The following is a 23,013-nucleotide window of genomic DNA, read 5'->3' as shown; positions in this document are numbered from 1 at the left end:
TTGGTTTTCCATTGCTGAGTTTTCACTTAGAATAATAGTCTCCAATTCCATCCAGGTTGCTGTGAATGCCATTATTTCTTTCCTTTTTATGACTGAGTAGTATTCCATGGTACATATAAACCACACTTTCTTTAGCCACTCATTGATTGATGGGCATTTGGGCTTGTTCCATATTTTTGCAAATGCAAATTGTGCTGCTATAAACATGTATGTGCAAGTATCTTTTCTGCATAATGACTTCTTTTCCACTGGATCAAATGAAAGAACTTTTAGTTCTTTAAGGAATCTCCACACTGTTTTCCATAGTGGTTGTACTAGTTTACATTCCCACTAACAGTGTAAAAGTGTTCCCTTTTCACCACATCCATGCCATCATCTGTTATTTTTTGTTTTGTTTTTTTTTTTTTGATTATGGCCATTCTTGCAGGAGTGAGGTGGTATCACATTGTGGTTTTGATTTACATTTTCCTGATAATTGGTGATGTTGAGCATTTTTCCATATGTTTGTTGGTGGTCATTTGTTTATCTTCTTTTGAGAATTGTATATTAATTCATGTCCTCAGCCCACTTTTTGATGGGATTGTTTGTTTTTTTCTTGCTGATTTGTTTGAGTTCTTTGTAGATTCTAGATAGTCGTTCTTTGTCAGATGTATAGATGGCAAAGATTTTCTCCTAGTCTGTGGATTGTCTCTTTACCTGCTGATTGTTTCTTTCACGGAACAGCAGCTTTTTAGTTTAATTACGTCCCATCTATTTACCTATGTTTTTGTTGCATTTGCTTTTGGATTCTTAGTCATGAACTCTTTGCCTAAGCCAGTGTCTAGAAGAGTTTTTCTGATGTTATCTTCCAGAATTTTTGTGGTTTCAGATCTTAGATTTAAGTATTTAATCCATTTTGAGTTGATTTTTGCATAAGTTGAGAGATGAGGATCCAGTTTCAGTCTCCTACATCTGGCTTGCCAATTATCCCAGTACCATTTGTTAATAGTGTGTCCTTTCCCCACTTTATGTTTCTGTTTGCTTTGTCGAACAACAGTTGGCTGTAAATATTTGGGTTTATTTCTGGGTGCTCTATTCTGCTTCATTGGTTTATGTGCTTGATTTTATACCAGTACCATCCTATATTGGTGACTTATAGTATAGTTTGAAGTTGGGTAATGTGATGCCTCCAAATTTGTTCTTTTTGCTTAGTCTTCCTTTGGCTATGTGGGCTCTTTTTTGGTTCCATATGAATTTTAGTCCTGAATGGTACTGTTAAGAATGATGGTGGTATTTTAATGGGAATTGCATGGAATTCGTAGATTGCTTTTTGCAATATGGTCATTTTCACAATATTGATTCTACCCATCCATGAGCATGGAATGTGTTTCCATTTGTTTGTGTCGTCTATGATTTCTTTCAGCAGTGTTTTGTAGTTTTCCTTATAGAGGTCTTTTACCTTCTTGGTTAGTTATAGTCCTAAGTATTTTATTTTTCTTTGTTGCTACTGTGAAAGGTGTTGAGTTCTTGATCTGATTCTCATCTTGGTCGCTGTTGGTGTACTGCAGAGCTACTGATCTGTGTACATTAATTTTGTATCCCGAAACTTTGCTGAATTCATTTACCAGTTCTAGGAACTTTTTGGATGAGTCTTTAGGGTTTTCTAGGTATACAATCATATCAACAGCAAACAGTGACAGTTTGACTTCCTCTTTACTGATTTGGATGCCCTTTATTTCTTTCTTTTTCTTGTTTGCTCTGGCTAGGACTTCCAGTACTATGCTGAATAGAAGTACTGAAAGTGGGCATCCTTGTCTTGTTCCAGTTTTCACAGGGAATGCTTTCAACTTGTCCCCGCTCAGTATAATGTTGGTTGTGGGTCTGTCATAGATGGCTTTTATTACCTTAAGGTATGTCTCTTCTTTGCCTATTTTGCTGACGGTTTTCATTGTAAAGTGATGCTGGATTCTGTCAAATGCTTTTTCTGCATCTATTGAGATGACCATGTGATTTTTAAATTTTAGTTCTGTTTATGTGATGTATCACATTTATTGACTTGCATATGTTAAATCATTCCTGCATCCCTGGTATGAAATCCACTTGATCATGGTAGGTTATCTTTTTGATATGCTGTTAGATTCAGCTCACTAGTATTTTGTTGAGAATTTTTGCACCCATGTTCATCAGGGATGTTGGTCTGTAGTTTTCTTTTTTTGTTATGTCCTTTCCTGGTTTGGGTACTAGGGTGATACCAGCTTCACAGAATGATTTAGGAAGGATTCCCTCTTTCTCTGTCTTTTGGAAAAGTGTCAATAGGATTGGTACCAATTCTTCTTTGAATGTCTGACAGAATTCAGCTGTGAATGTGTATGGTCCTGGACTATTTTTGTTGGCAATTGTTTTACATTATTTTTTCTTTTTTTATTATAATTTAAGTTCTGGGATACATGTGCAGAACATGCAGGTTTGTTACATAGGTATACATGTGCCATAGTAGGTTGCTGCACCCATCAACCCGTCATCTACATTAGGTATTTCTCCTAATGCTATCCCTCCCCTTGTCCCCCACCCCCTGACAGGCCCTGGTATGTGATGTTCCCCTCCCTGTGCCCATATCTTCTCACTGTTCAACACCCACTTATGAGTGAGAACATGTGGTGTTTGGTTTTCTGTTCCTGTGTTAGTTTGCTGAGAATGATGGTTTCCAGCTTCATCCATGTCCTTGCAAAGGAAATTAACTCATCATTTTCTATGGCTGCATCATATTCCATGGTGTATATGTGCCACATTCTCTTAATCCAGTCTATCATTGATGGGCATTTGGGTTGGTTGCAAGTCTTTGCTATTGTGAATAGTGCTGCAATAAACATACATGTGCATGTGTCTTTATGGAAGAATGATTTAGAATCCTTTGGGTATATACCCAGTAATGGGATTGCTAGGTCAAGTGGTATTTCTGGTTCTAGATCCTTGAGGAATCTCCACACTGTCTTCCACAATGGTTTAACTAATTTACTCCCACCGACAGTGTAAAAGCATTCCTATTTCTCCACATCCTCTCCAGCATCTGTTGTTTCCTGACTTTTTAATGATTGTCATTCTAACTGGTATGAGATGGTATCTCATTGTTGTTTTGATTCACATTTCTCTAATGACCAGTGATGATGAGCTTCTTTTCATATGTTTGTTGGCCGCATAAATTTCTTCTTTTGAAAAGTATTGTTCATATCTTTAGCCCACTTTTTGATGGGGTTGTTTTTTCCTTGTAAATTTGGTTAAGTTCCTTAGATTCTGGATATTAGCCCTTTGTCAGATAGATAGATTGCAAAAGTTTTCTCCCGTTCTGTAGGTTGCCTGTTCACTCTGATGATAATTTCTTTTGCTATGCAGAAGATCTTTAGATTAATTAGATCCCATTTGTCAACTTTGAATTTTGTTGCTATTGCTTTTTGTGTTTTAGTCATGAAGTCTTTGCCCATGCTTGTGTCCTGAATGGTATTGCTTAGGTTTTCTTCTAGGGTTTTTATGGTTTTAGATATTATGTTTAAGTCTTTTAATCTATCTTGAAATAATTTTTGTATAAGATGTAAGGAAGGGGTCCAGTTTCAGTTTTCTGCATTTGGCTAGCCAGTTTTCCCAACACCATTTATTAAATAGGGAATCCTTTCTTCATAGTTGGCAATTTTTTTATTGCCATTTCAATCTCTCTGCCTGCTATTGGTCTGTTCAGAGGTTTTTATATCTTCTTGGTTTAATCTAGGATGGTTGTATATTTCCAGGAATTTAAACATCTCCTCTAGATTTTCAAGTTTATGCGTGTAAAGGTGTTCACAGTAGCCTTGAATGATCTTTTAGTATTTCTGGGTATCAGCTATAATATCTCCCTTTTCATTTGTAACTGAGCTTATCTGGATCTTCTTTCTTCTTGGTTAATCTCACTAGAGATCTAGCAATTTTATTTATCTTTTCAAAGAACCAGCTTTTTGTTTCATTTATCTTTTGTATTTGTTTGTTTCAATTTCATTTAGTTTTGCTCTGATCTTCATTATTTCTTTTCTTCTGCTGGGTTTGGGTTTGGATTGTTCTTGTTTCTTCAGTTCTGTGAAGTGTGACCTTAGATTGTCAGTTTGTGCCCTTTCAGACTTTTTGATGTAGGTATTTAATGCTGTAAACTTTCCTCTTAGCACTGCTTTTGCTGTATCCCATAGGTTTTGATAGGTTGTGTCACTACTATCGTATAGTTCAAATAATTTTTAAATTTCCATCTTGATTGTTGACCCAACAATCATTCAGGAGTAGGGTTATTTAATTACCATGTATTTGCATTGTTTCGAGGGTTCCTTTCAGAGTTGATTTCCAATTTTATTCCACTGCGGTCTTAGAGAACTTGAGATAATTTCAGTTTTCTTAAATTTACTGAGACTTGTTTTGTGGCCTATCATAAGGTTTATCTTGGAGAATGTTCCATGCGCTGATAAATAGAATGTATATTCTGCAATTGTTGGGTAGAATGTTCTACAAATATCTGTGAAGTCCATTTGTTGTAGGGTCTAGTTTAAGCCTATTGTTTCTTTGTTGACTTTCTGTCTTGATGACCTACCTGTCAAGTGCTGACAGTGGAGTATGAAAGTCCCCCACTATTATTGTGTTGCCATCTATCTAATTTCTTAGGTCTAACAGTAATAAATTTGGGAGCTCCAGTGTTAGCTGCAAATATGGTTAGAATTGTAATATTTTCTTGTTGGACTAGTCCTTTTGTCATTATATAATTTCTCTCTTTGTCTTTTTTTAACTGCTGTTGCTTTAGTTTGTTTTGTCTGATATAAGAATAGCTACTCCTGCTTGCTTTTGGTGTCCATTTGCATACAATATCTTTTTCTACCCCTTTACCTTAAGTTTATGTTAGTCCTTATGTGTTAGGTGAGTTTCCTGAAGACAGCAGAAACTTGGTTGGTGAATTCTTATCCATTCTGCCATTCTGTATCTTTTAGGTGGAGCATTTAGGCCATTTACATTCAATGTTAGTATTGACATGTGAGGTACTATTCTAGCACTGTGCTGTTTATTGCTTGAATATTTTTTTTTCCATTGTGTTATTATAAAGGTCCTGTGAGATTTATGCTTTAAGTAGGTTCTATTTTGGTGTAATTTGAGGATTTATTTCTCTTTCTTTTGGGAAAGTTTTCCTCAATTATTCCCTCAAATTTGTTTTCCAAACTTTTAGATTTCTCTCCTTCCTCAGAACACCAATTTTTAGTTTGGACATTTAACATAGTCCCAAACTTCCTGGAGACTTTACTCATTTAAAAAAAATTCTTTTTTATTTGTCTTTGGTGGATTGGGTTAATTTGAAAGCCTTGTCTTCAAGCTCTGAAGTTCTTTCTTCAGAGCTTGTTTGATTCTACTGCTGAGACTTTCCAGTGCATTTTGTATTTCTGTGTGTCCTTGATTTCCAGAAGCTGTGACTGTTTTTTTATTTACGCTATCTATTTCACTGAAAAATTTTCTTTCATTTCCCGTATTATGTTTTTGATGTCTTTAAGTTGGACTTCACCTTCCTCTGGTGCCTCCTTGATTAACTTAATAATTGACCTTCTAAAATATTTTTCTGGCAATTCAGAGATTTCATCTTGGTTTGGATCCATTGCTGGTTAACTGGTATGATTTTTTGGGGGTGTTAAAGAACCTTATTTTATCATATTACCAGAACTGTTTTTTCTGGTTCCTTCTCATTTGGGTTGACTACATCAGAGGGAAGATCTGGGATTCAAGGGCTACTGTCCAGATTCTTTTGTCCCACAGCGTGCTCCCTTGATTTGGTGTTCTCCCCCTTCCCCTAGGAATGGGGTTTCCTGAGAGCTGAAATGTAGTGATTATTTTTGCTCTTCTGGGTCTAGCCACCCAGCGGAACTACCAGGCTCTGCGCTGGTACTCGGGAGTATCTGCAGAGTACCGTGATGTGATCCATCTTCAGGTCTTGTAACCATGGATACCAGCACCTGCTTTGATGGAGGCAGCAGGGGAGTGACGTGGACTCAGAAGGGTCCTTGGTTGTATTTTTGTTTAGTGTGCTGGTCTTATATTGGTTGGACTCCAGTCAGGAGGTGGCAATTTCAAGAGCACATGAGCTGGGGTCCTATAGGGAGGATGCATATTTGCCCTAGGGCAAAATATGAATACCTGGTTAAGTATTCAGGTTTCTCAGGCAGTCAGCAGGGCCATGGAGCTCCCAAGAGATTATAACCTTTGTCTTCAGCTACCAGGGTGGGTAGAGGAAGACCACCAGGTTGGGGGAGGGACAGGAGTGTCTTAGCTCAGTCTCTCCTTGGGCAGGGCTTGCTGTGGCTGCTGTGGGGGATGGGGTTGTGGTTCCCAGTCCAATGGAGTTATATTTCCAGGGGGATTATGGCTGCCTCTGCTGAGTCACATATGCCACCAGGGAAGTGGGGGAAAGCCGGCAGTCATAGGCCTCATTCTGCTCCCACGAAGTCCAGAGTCCTAATGGCCAGTTTCACACCCACCATGCCCTTCACAACAGCACCAAGTCTATTTCCAGGCAGCTCATGACCAGCGCTGAGAACTCACCCTAAACCAGGAGCCTCCCTGTTGAGAAAGCAAGCAGACTCACAGGTTTTTGGCATTTCAGGGAGCCTGCAGTGGTGATCCAGTTCCTTCGAAAGGTCTGTGGATTCTCTTGGCTTTCCTGGTATTTTCCTGCGGTAGTTCTTGGGGCAAAAGTTCACGATGTGAGTCTCCACACGCTGTTCTGTCCATCCAAGCAGGAGCCGCAAGCAGTCCTGACTCTTATCTGCCATCTTAATCCTCCCAGTTTTTGTTTATTTATTTGAGAAGGGGTCTTGTGTGGCTCTGTCACCCAGGCTGGAGTGCAGTGGCAACCTTCATTGCTCACTGTAACTTCAAACTCCTGAGCTCAAGCCATCTTCCCACCTCAGCCTCCCAAAGAACTGAGATTATAGGTATGAGCCACCATGACTGGCCATATGGCAGCTTTTATTTAACCTACTCCAGTAATATGTTCTGTTACTTATAGCTGGATACTTAGGTAACTTAGTATGTATGTGACTTACATAATGAATAAAGGGCACTATAAAACTTTAGGGAGGATGAGAAAAAAGGTTTTAATTAAACAAATATATTCCATGAACTTGGATTAAAAGATTCGATGTGATTTTTAAAATGCCAGTTCCCTGCAAATTTACTAGTTTAACATAATTACAACAAAAAATGCAGAGTATTTTTCAAGGGTATTTATAAAGTGATTCATACATTTTCTTGAATAAGTTGAAAAATAAAGGAATTTTTGAAAAGTTGGAATAATGTGACTTAGCCCATCAATACTGATGTATATTCTAATAGTATTGCACTGAAGAAAAATGAGAAGATGGAGCAGACTATGAAGCCATAAGCAGTTCAGAAGGTAAAGGCACAAATTCTTTAGATAATAATGTTGGCCCTCCTACCAAAGGGAAATTGGTAAATGAGCATTTAATAAAAGGGTTAACCAACTTTTGTTGGCTATTTGGAAACGTTAAATTAGGTACATGTCTTATATCATACAACAAATTCCAGTATATGTTTGACGCCATTCATTCCCTAAGTATTTCACCACTAACTATATGCCAAGAATTATACAAAGACTGAGGACACAATAATAAACAAAAACATGGGAGCTTAGAGTCTAGCAGGAAGATAGATACAAAACAGGCCCAAAGTACAACTGATTGAGATAATGTCAGTCTAATGTGTTCTGCCCAAGTAGTAAAACATACTTTTGCTTAAAATAATTAAGACAATCCTGTAACATGAAACTTTATAAAGACGCTAATACAATATGACCCTTTACACTCACCCCAAGTTTTGTGCATAATCCTGTTAAAAGTGCCTAGTGCTATATAATATTTGGACATGTATATTAATCACATAAAGAAATTTCACAAAAAGAGTGCCACACAGGTGATATGCAGGGACAATATTCTGAAGAAATGAATATATTAATGTTAAATGTAAAACAAAAGAAGATAAAAGAATTGTAAGTGGGACGATGTGATATCGCCTGTTATTGAGGTGAGGATAAAATTCCAATTCTTAGAAAGCAAAACTAAAAGAAAGTTATAGACCTGGTTACTCAGGCTAAACATAAATCAGCCACATTACACAGAATCAGCCAGATTACACAGCAGTCTACACCACGGTCAGCAACATTTTTCAGTAAAGGACCAGAAAGCAAATAATTTAGGATTTGCAGGCCATACAGTCTCTATTGCGACTACTCAACTTTGCTGTTACAGTATGTTATCAGCCACAAACAATAAAGAGATGGGCATGCTTGTGTTCAAATAAAACTTTATTTATAAAAAGTAGGCCAGATTTGGACAATATATCGTAATTTGCTAACCCCTGGTCTAGATCACTCTACACAATGGTGCATGCTTAAAACAATATTTATGGAGGTTTGAGTCCTTGGCTCAATTTTGAAAATGGAAGATATAACTTTCCATATATTATCTGTGCCCTGTAGGCTCTTCACCTTCCATAAAAGAATATGGACCCTTCTTCCAGCTCAATTATCTACCAAAGACTAGGGGTCATACTTACCTGGCAAAATGAAAGAGCTGTATTATAGGCTTTTGCCAGGGAATACTACTTTGATCTCATTGCCTTCAATATTTGTTAAAGTTGGGTTGTGAGTTAAAATATTCTTAGAGAACAAGGCATCTACCTACTTTTCTTGATAACTTATATTCTTTGACAAAATAAGGGCTGCAGAGAAACAGGTACTAGATTACACTTCTTCCTCACACTCAGACACTTTCTGCAGAACTTTTCTTTTTCTGCATTGCTCTTTGGTTTGAAGATATCAGTTAATTTAGAAAGTCTTCATAAGAAATGAACAAGTTGTAAATAATGACATATTTCTCTTCAGTGATGGAGAATACTCTTCCAAAACAAGGAAGTATAAACTGCTTGGGGACCTGTTAATCACTGTTTTTGTTTTATATGTGTCAGGGTTCTGAGAAGTTACTTTGGAAGAAAAGCTATCCACATTTCCTCCCCCAAGGTTCTATTCTTGGCCCTTCTCTAAGAGCACACTGCCTCAGGAGTCTGACCTCTTCAGACTCTGAGACTGCATCACCATACTCCCTTGCCTGGGTTTGGAAGCATCAGCAGAAAAGGAAAGCAGAGTCAGGGTATATTCTTACCCTTGCCCCAAGGATGCAGCTTTTAGCAGTGGCTGCATCTTATAAAGCTGCGGATGTTGATGGTAATAGCCTCCTGCTGTTGCCAGTCCCCATGCACTTCAACACCCCTTGTTAGTACTATTAACTCTGCTCAAAGTCTGTGTATTAAACTCTCTTCGAGTAAACCCTTTGGGTATGCCATCTGATGCTTATTAGAAACCTATTTCATGAACAGAAAGACAAAAAGAGCCTTTTTAGGAAATCCCTGCCTTAAGAGAACAGCTTATCACCAGGTACCAAAACTTCTGTAAAACTGAAAAAACATAACTTAAACATCATAAAACTGCACATGTAAGTTACTGCTTGAAATTATGGGCTACATGTATGTCACTATGACAAATAAGCATTTAAATCAATGATTGTGGAATGAGATTTACTGAAATTCTACTTGAAATTCAATGAGACTCAAGACAACCTGTTATTAAAAAGCTTTCATTTGCAAACTGATTATTCTTAATATACTATTTGAACAGAAATATATACTTAATGAAATGAACACGCATAGAGAAATATTTTGCAGCTTAGTGGCATACCTCTTTGAACTTGTGACTGAGCTTGCTTGTGTCCAGGTCTGATGGGGAAAACATGTCCTCATTCTCAGGCAGCTCAAAGACTTCAATGGCCATGTCGCTGCCAGGAAGGACAGGTCCTACCTCATCTTCTTCTTCATCTGTGGCATATTCTCCTGTCTGAAAGGAAGGGGATTTCAGAAATCCAGCTGTCCTTACCCCAGATGGAGGTGAGTTATTTGAAAATATTTTATAAAAGAGAAGTAAGACATGTACCCAAATGGTGAAAGTGTAAGTAGGTTTTTCAGTCAAGCATGCCTCATGCAGTCAATGTTATAAACAAATGTTAGTTTAAAGATCCAAAGTGACAAACCTATGCCATATACAAGTGCGTTTCTAAAAATCTACTAGTATCAGTGGCATCTTTAATATAGAAACAAGAATTGTTTTTTCAATCTGAGTATTTGATTATTTTACCAAATAAAATTCTGTTGCTGTGGGAAATAAGTAATTTCTTCAAATTCTCTTTGTGAATACACCACCCAATAGTGGGAGCAAGGGAAAGGGAAAAAAGGGAAGGGGAGTTTAACGAATCACAGAGTTGGAAGGGACCTTAATTAAGGCTTGCAAAGGTTTAGCTGGTTAATTCTCCTAAGCTTTAGACTTCAAACAGTTCTGTTTTGTTTGCTTGTTAATTATTGTGGTGGTGAACTAGTGAGCTAAAGAATAAACCAAAGGCTTCTAACTTGCAGCCTGCACCAAGTGTATTGTTTTGCCTGCCTAGCACGTTTATAAATCTAAATATTTTGTCAACGTGAGAAAAATGTTTCACATAAAGTTCTAGATTTCCAGCTTTCCTTGAGAAAGCCAAACATCTGTTAATATAGGCATACTGGGACATTATAACAATTGGCAAGTTAGTAGTGATTGCCCCTTTTAGAGGAATTATATGCTTTCTGATACCCCACAACTTTTCTAATGCCATATTGTTTCATGTTGTTAGCTTCACTCCTTTGTAATACCCACCGGTCCCTGTAGGTATTTGAGTTCATGACCTCTGGAATAAACGTTCCTCTTTGCCACTAATTTCCTTAACTTTATTAGAAAGTAGATCCTCTCCTGGTAGCATCAAGTTATGATACTGTAATTCAAAATAATTGTTTGAAATCTATACCTTATGATATAATTTAAAGATAAATCACTGACAGAGTTAAAAAGACAAAGTTCATTGAACTCATCCTTATTCCTTCAGGTAGCACGTTATCTAACACATAAAACAGAGATAGGAATTCATATTGTCTTTAAAACACTTTAATGAACAGTGTACTGAATGATCTATTCCTTTGATTAAATAGGCTCAGCATCTGATTGCCGTTTTTTTCTATTGATTCTGTATTATATTCTTCCTGCCAAAGCAGGAACCCCCTGCTTCACCTTTCCCCCTGCCCATGTTTGCACATGAAGGAAATCTGGTCCTTAATCCCAGTCTAATAATTCCCAATGTCTGAAAGACCATTATTAAATTGCCTTCAGATTTCTCTTTTTCAATAAAATAATTCTAGTTGCCTCAAAGGTAATTTGCTGTAATTGTCTTTGTGGTTGTGCTCTGATTTCTCTCCAAGTTTTCCACGTTTCTCTAAATTGCAGATCCTGAAAGTGGACACAGTTTCTAGTAAGGAATTTGAAGGTCATCGACCATGATGAACACACTGCCACAGCATCCTTCACGCTCTACCTCCCCACACAGAGGCTATTATCATGGAGAACTTGACATTGGTGGCATCTGTGTACAGAAGTAAGCTCAGAATATTCCATGTGGAGCAGTGATTTTCCAAACTGGTTACAGGTTAGTGGGAACATTTATTTTCCCCAAATATAATCACAGGTGATTTGACTAAAAGGAAAAGAGGTTGGTGGCCTCCAGTTTGATCCTATATATCTCCTCAGTACCTGGAACTCTAGATCTCTGTAGAAATCAGTCTGAAAATGTCTAAACTATAAATACCAATTCAAATGTCTTTGCCACTGGCAGGTGAAGGTAGCTCAAGAATGGGAGCTGGCTGGTCAGATAGCTTATACTTATTTATTAGCACAATGAGATCCTACAAATCTTAAATAACTCTAATTCCAGATCTGGCTTTTTTTTTTTTTTTTGTATTCTGTGAATTAACTCATCTCCTGTTCATACATATTTCTACAGCCAACAAATACTTGGTAAATTCCAGTGAAATTAATTAACAGGAAAGCAGCAAGACTGGCAAGTAAGTAATCTCAAGATACGTTGCTGAAAAATTTTCATATAGAGGTATAAAACTGTGTATTTGTTTTTAACCCTATCATTACAACTGGCAGCAAAACCCAAGCCTTTATTATGAAGGCTTAAACCAGGTATATAGAATTCACTATATACAGCATTGAATGACTCAAGAAACTCTTATGCTAAATTTAAAGTATGACTAAGCCATAACAATGTGGCACATTTTAAACATGAGTTGAAATGAACAATTTGATTTCCTTTTGCTAGCTTGGAAATAAATACTTGTTCACTATATGTGAGAGAATTAATATAAATATGTGCCTAGGATGGGACCTGACATATAACAAGATCTCAGCAAATATTTTTAAAAGAATAAATCCAAGAATGCCAATGCATTAACTTGGTAATATACAGAACTTCCTAAGGAGGTTTTCAGTAATATCAAGAAAATGAACTGTGGTCACTTGTTAAGAAGGCAGTAATATATTATACTACAATCTTACTGTGAATAACAGGAATAGCGTATGCACAACATATGCAATTCTTACCTCTAAGTATAAGTTGCACTTTGTCATCCATATACAATTTAATTTTGAAAATTATCTTCAGAAATATAAGTTGTTAAGCATTCTTCTCGATTCTTTTGTGGACTTTGCCAGTATCCTCTCCTTCCCAATACCCAAATTACCTGCAGTACTGTTAAAATTCTTATCACTCATTTCATCTTTTCATTTACTAATGCCTTCTTTCTCCAATTAGCCTTATAAGCATCCTGAGGACAAATATGTCTTTTGCTGTCTCGATTCTACTTATTACTTATTATAGGCTAGGGATGTCATGTTTAAAACATTATGTTATAATTCTCTCTTCCTGAACAGTTGCCATTCCACCCTTAAATAGGCTTTAGGATAAAGGATGCATTTACTACAGAATCTCCTAAATACCTGGAAATAAAAAAGTTACAGTTAGTGGACTAAGAAAAATAGATTCTTCTAATATTTTATCTTTATTGAAAATGGAAATTGTTTTTGTGGTTATACTGCAAATAAAATACGTAACATGGAATGTGTCAGCAGAATGTTGTAAACCTCAAAATTAGATTGGATTAAATCTGCCATTTACAAAGGAAGATGAACAATGTTATACCAAAAAAAAAAAAAAAAAAAAAAAACCCCAAACCAACAAAACCCAAAATTACTACAACAAAGTATTTCCATTGGTATCTAGCTCTATTTCTGCTCAAATTAAAAATCTTTCAAGTAACCAGAGATTCTTGAAATTCTTTGTCCTAACACGCAAATCCACTTCAAATGTGGCAGTAACAGATTTTTGGGTAAAAAACTGACAGAGATAGTAAATTTTCCTTTTCATGTCTTTACCTACCTTTTTGATTAATATATGATATATATGATATTATACGATATAATATATGATCTTTTTAATAGCCCCACACAAAGGGGTAAAAAATGAAGAGCAATACTTTTGCAACTTACTGTGTGCTCAGCATTGTACATTCCTCAACTACGGGATATGGGTGTTACCATACTATCTTAATTTGAGGAAACTGAGACTCAGAGACCATACCTAAAGTCAATTAGTTAAATTATTGAAGCTACATCCAACATATTTCAAAGCCCATGCTCCTTCTTCTATGCTATGATGCTTCCAGTCTACAGAAACTAAAGTTCTGCAGGAAAAAAAAAAAAATTGGGAATATACTTTTTAATGATCCCAACCCCAAACCTGGGTGGATAATCCTGTTGTATTGAAATTCACCTTCCCTGGCTTTGAACATTATCATGAATTCACTTTGAAGACTCACACCTCTGTATAGTGGGCTCCAAAGTTCTTGTCCTCTTCTCTTATCTCATAATATGCTTAACCTGGGCAAGTATATAGAATTCCCTTTTGAAAGAATCAGGAGCAGTACTGGTGGGTTAATTGCAATACAGAGAGGAATCACTGACAAACACACACACACACACACACATATGCGTACCATTTTATGTTAACTTAAATCACAGAAGTATTCATTTATTGCTTATCTTTTAATTGCAGTGTCAAGTCTTCCTCTTGGCTTATGGGTCTGCTGACTGACATTTTATGCACTCTTGTATAAACTACAACAATAAAATATAGTCTACGAAATTATTGTAGCATCTTTAAAACAGATGAAAAAGATCCTCCCAAGGCAAAAGGAATGCAAAATTTCTCTAGATTTTTATGGTTTTCCTCTATCTTTTATATTTCCTTCTCACACCTAATTTTCTTGAGCTGCCAGTCTTTATTAAATCTTCCCAAAACATTGTATTAAGTTTTCATAGATACAACGACTTCCTTTACACACATATTACATCACTTAATATTTTATAAAATAACATAATTATAACAACAAGTACAACCAACAGGTTCTGCCTCTTGGTAAACATATAACTTTTGACTAGTGGGAGACGTATGCAGACATACTAGAGCCTGGGACACTCATGAGAGCTATAGATATCAGTCTAGGCTTTGCAGAAGGAACAGAGAGTATCTGTTATATTGGCAAGTTGGTTAAGTGGGGATCAACGAAAGAATTTTGGTTTTGAAGTCACGTAGACCTGTGTTCAAGTCCTGGCCTTGAGACATTGGGAATTAGTGTCTATATCTAAGCTTTAATCTCTTCATCTATAAAGTAAGGACAAAACAGTTGCTTAGCATACGAAAGTTGTCATGAGATTAAGTTACATGCTGCTTATGTATTTAACACAAGGTCTGGCACATGGTAGGTGCTCAAAACGAGTGACTGCTATTGTTGCTGCTGCTGGTGTCGATACTGCAATAGCAACAGGCTAAAGATTTTCCAATCTGTATCTTGTAACCACGTTTGCTAAACTTTGGTCTCATAAATGTAAATTCCTAGAAGACCCCAACACATGAATCTTTTATAAGCAAATTGGTCATTTTTGAAGTAAAACTTTTCCGTTCCTCTATATATACCTGTTCCTCTACTCATATTCCCAGTTTGGAGTAGGCACCAGCTTCTACCCAAGCCCAAGAAAACTTCCATGCCTCTGTCCTCCTCACTTACTGGCCCCAACCTGCCCCAGGGCTTCAAGATGAATAACCGTGTACGTGAGAACATCCTGTGAAGCTGCTGCCCTTAAGACTTTCCTAATTCACTCCTTTATGCTCCCACTGTGTGACTGACATCACTCATAATGCTTTGACGTTTCTTTATCTGCCTTCTCTCATCAACTTCTTTCATCTGAACATTCCTAGAGAGTGCCAGATACAATTTATCCCTGCAATCCTGGTGTGGCTAGTACATTGCTTGGCATCTAGTGGGCACTGAACAAATGTTTGCTGAATAAATTCAGATAGTTGTAGCCACATCTGCATAGCACAGCAGAGCCTGATTTTCCTGTTAATCTCAGCTTTCCAGGATGAAATATAGTGAAACACAGCTGCAGCTGGGGCCTAAAAGACCCTTCTGGGGATTTTCTCTTGTTGTTAGGTTCAACCATTAGCAGTAATTTTTGCTGTAGCAATGTTTGCTCTGGTAAATTCAGGGAAACTAAATGGTGCTAATCACAAAAATAGCCTTAATTATGCAGTTTTTGTTGGAATTTGTTTACTGGATTTGAATTTGGTTCTATGTATTTTCAGATGCACTTCTGTGACAGAATAGAGGAGAGCCGCTTCTTCCCTGGAGGAGAAAAACCTCAAACTCACATTTTAATGTTTAAAATTCCTAAGTCTGCACCCACCATCCAAGGGCTTTTGGCAAAAGCATCCCTCTCTCTGCCGAAGCATCTCTCTTTCCATTTTTTTTTTTGTCAGTGACATCTGTGTGTCCTAGTTTTATAATGTTAGTACACTTAGTCTCTTTGAATGTTGTTTGTTCATCTATAAAATGGGAATAACAGCACCTTCTTCATTTAAAGAGGTTGTTATGAGAATTCATTGTGGTGATATGAAAGAGTTAACCACAGTGCCTAGAATATGCTAAATGACTGCATGACATTATGATTATGATTGTTTTCACCATCCCTTATTTCTCCAGGACAACACCATAAACTAATGCAACAAAAAAAGCATTCGGGGTTGGAGAGATGAGGGCCAGAAGAGAGAAAAATCCTAATGTCGCAGTTGCATAACAGTGAGCAAGTTCATTTAGTTTGTATCTTTTGTGGTCTCCTCTATAAAACGGTGTAAAAGATACCAATCTCATAGGATATTGAGAGGATTCAAAGAAATGAAATATGCAAAATATCCAACACGATGCCTGGCCCAGCATATATATTTATTTTTTCTCCCACTTTTCAACTCATTCAAAATTTTCTTGTCAATCTTTTGTTATTGGAGTATTTCCTGATTTTTCACTCCATTCTCACTGTCTAGTCACCAAGTCAAGAAACATCTAAAATCCTTCTCTAGATTACTCACATGGCCTCTGTGTTCCTTGCCTTCAGGCTCTCAGCTTGTCAGGTCATTGGTAATATTGCTGAAAAATTATTCTTCCTAAAATTTTGACCAAAAAAATCATTATTTGCCAATAAAATCTTTTCTAACAACTCAAATCCATTCTTCAGTTTTTATCCCCTTCCTTTTAGAAAGTATCCTCTGGAAGCCGGGACTCTGTTTCCTACTACAGGAGGCAGACTCCAAAATGACCCCAGTGACCTTGCTTTCTGGGTGTTCATGCCCTTGTATACTCCCTTCCCACTGAGTGAGGGCTGAACGACTGATTTCTAACAAACAGAATACAACAAAAGTAATGGAATGCCACTTCTCAGATTAGGTGAAAAAAAAAAAGACTATGATTTGTGTCTCTTTTGTCCTCTTGCGCGCTCTCTCTCTCTCAGCCCTCACTATTGGGAAGGAAGTTGCAATGTTATGAGCAGGGAGAAGCCCACATCCCACGGAGCTGATGTTTCTGGCCAACAGCCAGTGAGGACCTGAGGCCTGCCAAGTCACATGAGGGAGTCTGGAAGTGGGTCTTCTCAGTCCTGCCAACAGTTGTGAGTGAGCATGGATGCACATCCTCTCCCATTGGAGCATTTGGATGACCACAGCTCTGGCTAACACCTTACTTACAGCCTTGGGAGAGATTCTGAGTCAGAGGCATCCAGCTAAATTGACCCACAGACATGGTAATGTACAAATATGTCTTGTTTTAAGTTGCTAAGTTTTGGTGATAATTTGTAATGCAGCAAATAGAAGAGGGATGCTGCCAAAACAAATACAGAAAAAAGCCAGAGAAGTGGCTTCGAAACAGGCAGTGGGCAAAGGCTAGAAGGATTCTGAAGAGTGTACTGGAGCAAGCCTAAATTGCACTGCACAGATTGTGAGTGGAAACTGGAAGGGAGCGTGCTTGTTATGTAGTGACACAAAGCTTAGCAACATTATCACCTTCTCTAATGAGAAAGTAGGAAGTGTTCCTTGTGAACAGGGTGATCTGGCTAAGTAGAGTTCTAAACACAGTGGTGAAGGTGCTGCCTGATTTCTTCTTGCTGCTTATAGTAAAATGTAAAAAGAATAGAGTTCAGTTGAGAGTATTAAACAGAAATGAATTCTTTCTGTTTAAACAGAAACTTGATGGTTTTCAAAGTCTTAAAATTAAGTCTAAAATTAAGAAATGGCTTCCAAACAGAGTTCAAATCCAGGGAACTGCCAGAAGAATGTGGTTTAAAAATGAAGCAGAACGTATAACCAGGCTGAGCGTGGAGGCTCACACCTGTAATCCCAACACTTTGGAAGGCTGAGATGGGTGGATCACTTGAGGTCAGGAGTTTGAGACCAGCCTGACCAACATGGTGAAACCTTGTTTCTACTAAAACAAACAAAATACAAAATTAGCTGGGAATGGTGGCACTAGCCTGTAATCCCAGCTACTCAGGAGGCTGAGGCATGAGAAACGCTTGAACCCGTAAGGCAGAAGTTGCAGTCAGCCAAGATTGCATCAGTGTGCTCCAGTCGGGGCAACAGAGCAAAACTCTGTCTCCAAAAAAAAAAAAAAAAAAAAAAAGAAAGAAAGAAAGAAAAAGAAAAATAGTATAACCAATAAAATCTTATTAAGAATTCTGCCCTTAGGAAATTCAAATTTTTAAATAATGAGTGATAAACAAACCTGTCACTGTCCTAAAGGGATATACTATCTCCCAATGATACCAACATCATTGGAAAGATAATTTGAAACATAGGCTGCTGTTGCTGCTGCTGCTCAAAAAACAAAGCAGAGAAGGGAGAACCCATGGAGGAACTGTCTCCAAACAGCGTCCACCCTCATTTTTACACAGTCTTGGCTTGGGGTGAATTTTCCCCGAGCATGGCATTCCCTTGGCCACACTGATCAATGTGATCAAGAGTGGCTAGGACCAAAGCCATTCAGTCTGTCTCAGAGCATATGATTAATACTGCTATCAATAGGATTCCAAGCAGCAGAATTAGTCTAACTTGCAGCATTGATAACAACTATATTCCCTAGGCTCCCAGACCCAACTGGTTAAAGAAATCCCATAAACCATCAGGATATACCTTAGAAACCCAGGACTTTCTCCTTAAGCTTCTGTATTGACCTTTCCACTTGGCCTAAGGTATTAAACCAGGTACAGCAGGATCAATAATTACATAGACTCAAACCTTGGCATACAAGGAGGAAGTCTAGGGGTTAGAGCAATTCTACTGTCCAGAGAAACCCTGACCAAAAGGTTGAGGCTGACATGACTGCCTTCCAAGACTGAGGTAGTACCAATAATCACATTACCTAAAATCAGGAACAATTTTCATAAGACCTTATCTGATTAAATGACTTTAATCATAAGGACAATTGCCTGTAGGGCTCATACAAATAATAAACTAGTTATCCCTCAGGAAAGCTCCCTTTAGTAACTAAGAGTAGCCTCATTTTGGAGGGATCTCTATAATCATCTGAAGGCTACATGATCTAATGGTGGTCTTTCTTTAAATACATATATATGTATTTTTAAATTCTTTAAAATATTCTAAAGAAAAGATTTCTTTTTTTTTCTTTTTTTTAAAGAAAAGATTTCTTACAAAGGTCTTTCTTTGGTGATGGATATCCCAAGTAAACGAATTTGATCTTTACAAATTAAATGAATGTGTTAAATCGTCACATGTACCCTGAAAAGATACATATCTTATGCATCAATAAAAATATTTGTAAAAGAATCACCTGGAGATCCTATTAAACTGCAGATTCTGATTCTATTTTTAAAAGCCTTTCTTTAAATACGTTTAAATATATAAAAATACCTCTAAGGTGCAGCTACATGAGCAGTTCAAAGAATGTGACCAGTTGCCACAATTTGCTTCCACTGTTTGCTATCCCAAACTTTTTTTTAATTGACTGAGTAGAGACAGGAACTTACTCTGTCACCCAGGCTGGAGTGCAATGGTGCAATCATAGCTCACTGCAGCTTCAAACTCCTGGGTTCAAGTGATCTTCCCACCTCAGCTTCCCATGTAGTCGGGACTACAGGCATGCAGCACTGCCATGCCAGGCTTTTACAAAATTATTTTTTTAGAGACAGGTCTTGCTATGTTGCCCAGGCTGCTCTTGAACTCCTGGCCTCAAGTTATCCTCCCACCTCAACCTCCCAAAGTATTGGAATTACAGGTGTGAGCCATCACTCCCAACCCTATATATCCCAAACTTCAATATGTCAGTCTGTAATTTTAGGAGTGGCAGACCCAACAAATCAGTTGCAATAGACCCACAGTTAGTAAAAATATAACAAGCTTCATCAAGGGGAGTATTGGCCAGAGAGATAAATGGACTTGTGTGCTGCCTGTTGAGCAGAGTGACCATGTCCATTTTGGGGTCTGCATAACTAGTGCTGAGATTGAAAAACCAGAAGACAACATTGGACAACTTTGCAGAACCATCAGTGAACCAATACCAGGGATTTAAAGAAAGTCTATGAATTGAAGACATCACCAAGTCAAACTCCCCATTTCAGGAGGCAGAGAGACAAAGTTTTAATCAAACAGAAAGCTACCACTTGTAGCCAGCCTGGCAGCTTTCTGGAATCTGTCCTTTCTATTTGACAAACAATGTGTGTTGAACCCTTCCAATCTTGTTGGTCATGAGTTCAAGTTGACCCATCTCAAACTGAGAATATCAGGCCAGAGGTATTGTCTGTCCATGGGTCAGACATTCAATTTCTTTTTATTATTTTTTTAATGTGTTTTTAAAAATATACTTTAAGTTCCAGGATACATGTGCAGAACATGCAGGTTTGTTACATAGGTATGCATGTGCCATGGTGGTTTGCTGCACCCATCAACCTGTCATCTACATTAGGCATTTCTCCTAATGCTATCCTTCCTCTAGCGCTCCACCCCTTGACAGGCCCCAGTGTGTGATGTTCCCCTCCCTGTGTCCGTGTGTTCTCATTGATCAACTCCCACTTATGAGTGAGAACATGCAGTGTTTGGTTTTCTGTTCCTGTGTTAATTTGCTGAGAATGACGGTTTCCAGCTTCAACCACGTCCTTGCAAAGGACATTGACTCATCCTTTTTATGACTGCATAGTATTCCATGGTGTATATGTGCCACATTTTCTTAATCCAGTCTGTCATTGATGGGCATTTGGGTTGGTTCCAAGTCTTTGCTATTGTGAATAGTGCTGCAATAAACATACGTGTGCATGTGTCTTTATAGTAGAATGACTTACAATCCTTTCGGTATATATCCAGTAATGGGATTGCTGGGTCAAATGGTATTTCTGGTTCTAGATCCTTGAGGAATCTCCACACTGTCTTCCACAATGGTTGAACTAGTTTACACTCCCACCAACAGTGTAAATGCGTTCCTATTTCTTCATATTCAATTTCAATAAGAGCTTAGTAGCAAATTCATAACCACTTAAAAAAAAAAAGAGGTGTGTTCAATGACTGATCAAGCATGTGATATTGTTGAGTTGGGAAATGGCCTGAGAATCCTGGCAGCCAAATATTTTTATTATTTTATTATTATTTTTGAGACAGAGTCTCATTCTGTCACCCAGGCTGGAATACAATGGCACGATCTCGGCTCACTGCAACCTCCACCTCTTGGGCTCAAGTGGTTCTCCTGCCTCAGCCTCCCGAGTAGCTGGGATTACAGAAGTGCACCACCACACCCAGCTAATTTTTGTATTTTTAGTAGAGGGGGGTTCACCATGTTGGCCAGGCTGGTCTCGAACTCCCGACCTCAAGTGATCCTCCCGCCTTGGCCTCACAAAGAGCTGGGATTACAAGCATGAGCCACTGCTCCAAACCCATTAAGTGTCTAAATAAGCTGTGAATTCCTTTTCTCCTCCTAAGATGCTATCTTGTTTCTGCTGGGCCACCTGAGAGAAAACAGGGAAGGTGATATACATGATCCACTGTTATTGCTCTACATGTGGCAATCTCTGAATGGGAAAATTCCCATGGACACTAATGTGACAAGAAGTTCACGCATGTAACACACCAATTCCATTACACATTTAGCAGTGGAAACCATGACACCATTACATTTTATTTGCCCACAAAGGGTGCCATCCTCAAGGCTATTTTAGCTTACCTTCCCACTATGAACCCATTATATCAGCTGAATTTGGGTATCCTTCTCACAGTGGCACTAGGTGAAATAGTGAGTTGGGAACCACAGTATCAACAGAACAGAATGATAAAGTTCAAGTGTTTCCTCCTCCAAAGTTCTCCATTTTATTCAAGGGGTTTTTATAAAATATGGTCTCTCTAGAGGGCAAAAAGATTTCAGCCCAAAGCAACTGAATCAGGGAGGAGCAGGAAGGCATCAAGAGGTGTGGAAGCAGAGAAGAGCTCTGTGGCAGTCACAGGCACATTCAGTTCTGAGCAGTGCAGTGTTTACTCCTGCTTTAACCTAACTTCCAATGTTTATAGTCCACCTGAGGCACTCTATATGGCTGCTCATAATTACTGACACCATCTACTTAGTTTTGAGGAGTCTTTGACTCAGTAATCATAACCTTGACTTCTATAGCAAAAATTCCATTATACAGTCCATCTTCATCTGGGACATTCACTGCCCTGTTATCATGATAACATCTCTTTAAACCTGGTTTCAACATAAAAGGACACGGGAGTTTTCCAGGATGATAAGGCTGACTGTAAGAATTTATCTAGACTGTCTTGGGACAGTTTCACATTCTCCAGTGAGTTACCTTCATCAGCATTATAGGTTCAATGCAAGGCATTTAGGGTGCAAGTACTCACTAGGTTTCCCATAGGAGTTTATGTATCTCAGAGAAATTTCCCCAATAGGAACAATATTCCCTTGTAATAGCCAGGACCCACAGCAAAGAACACTGTGACACCTTTTATAATCAGAATGAATCTAAACTTGGCATGATAGACATGACAGACTGCAAGAGGGTTGAGTCAAAAAGCAGCCTAACTGTTGCTATTCCTCCTTATCTAGCACTACACACCCTGCCTCATCATCTCCCCAGTGAGTGAAATTTCTTCAATTCATGCTCAATATAGGTGTGGGGTCAGATCCTTCTTCTAACCCAGGATGGGTCTTTGAACTAGTTGAAACAGACTACAGTAGTTTCCCCTTATCCACAAAGGATAAATCCAAGGCCCCTCAATGGATGGCTGAAACTTCAGATAGTTTTGAGCCCTATTATATACTATGCTTTTTCCTATACATATATACCTATGATGAAGTTCAATTTATAAATTAGGCACAGTACATTCTATATACTATATTATTAATAATAAAATAGAACAATTATAACAACATATTATAATAAAAGCTATGTTAACATGGTCTCTTTCTCTCAAAATATCTTATTGTACTGTACTGTGGGTAACTGAAACCCTCACATGCAAAATTGCAGATAAGGGAGAACAGCTGTATTACCATTTTTGGACTGGCTCCTGAAGCCACATTTCCAAAGGGTAATGAGTAGAAGGTCAGATGATTCCTGCACAGGTAGACAAGTCAGAAGAACCCAGAGCTATGTAACCAGAATCTTTCATAATCAGCAGT

General features: G+C 38.0%; 1 protein-coding gene and 1 long non-coding RNA gene across 20 annotated transcripts in view; one reads left to right on the top strand and one right to left on the bottom strand.

Annotated features, from left to right (window-relative positions):
* The window catches only part of LOC105475534 (protein phosphatase 1 regulatory subunit 9A), a 391,847-nt gene that overhangs the window by 57,806 nt on the left and 311,028 nt on the right, over nt 1–23,013 (bottom strand). For all 19 annotated transcript variants that reach the window (XR_011622153.1, XR_983434.3, XR_983433.3 and 16 more), the window contains one exon: nt 9,773–9,928. Coding sequence is in view for 15 of the 19 variants with exons in the window: in XM_071094850.1 (XP_070950951.1) it covers nt 9,773–9,928 (156 nt within the window). In the remaining 4 variants the exon portion in view is untranslated. The remainder of the gene's footprint in view (nt 1–9,772; nt 9,929–23,013) is intronic.
* On the top strand, nt 9,840–15,792 carry LOC139362798 (uncharacterized). Its single transcript, XR_011622154.1, has 4 exons — nt 9,840–9,978; nt 11,396–11,594; nt 11,949–12,009; nt 15,654–15,792. It is a non-coding gene; the product is annotated as an uncharacterized lncRNA (long non-coding RNA).

The sequence above is a fragment of the Macaca nemestrina genome, chromosome 4 (genome assembly GCF_043159975.1).
Source record: "Macaca nemestrina isolate mMacNem1 chromosome 4, mMacNem.hap1, whole genome shotgun sequence".
Classification (NCBI taxonomy): Eukaryota; Metazoa; Chordata; class Mammalia; order Primates; family Cercopithecidae; genus Macaca; species Macaca nemestrina.
The sequence above is the reverse complement of the archived record's forward strand: the minus strand, read 5'-3'. Positions and strand labels throughout refer to the sequence as shown.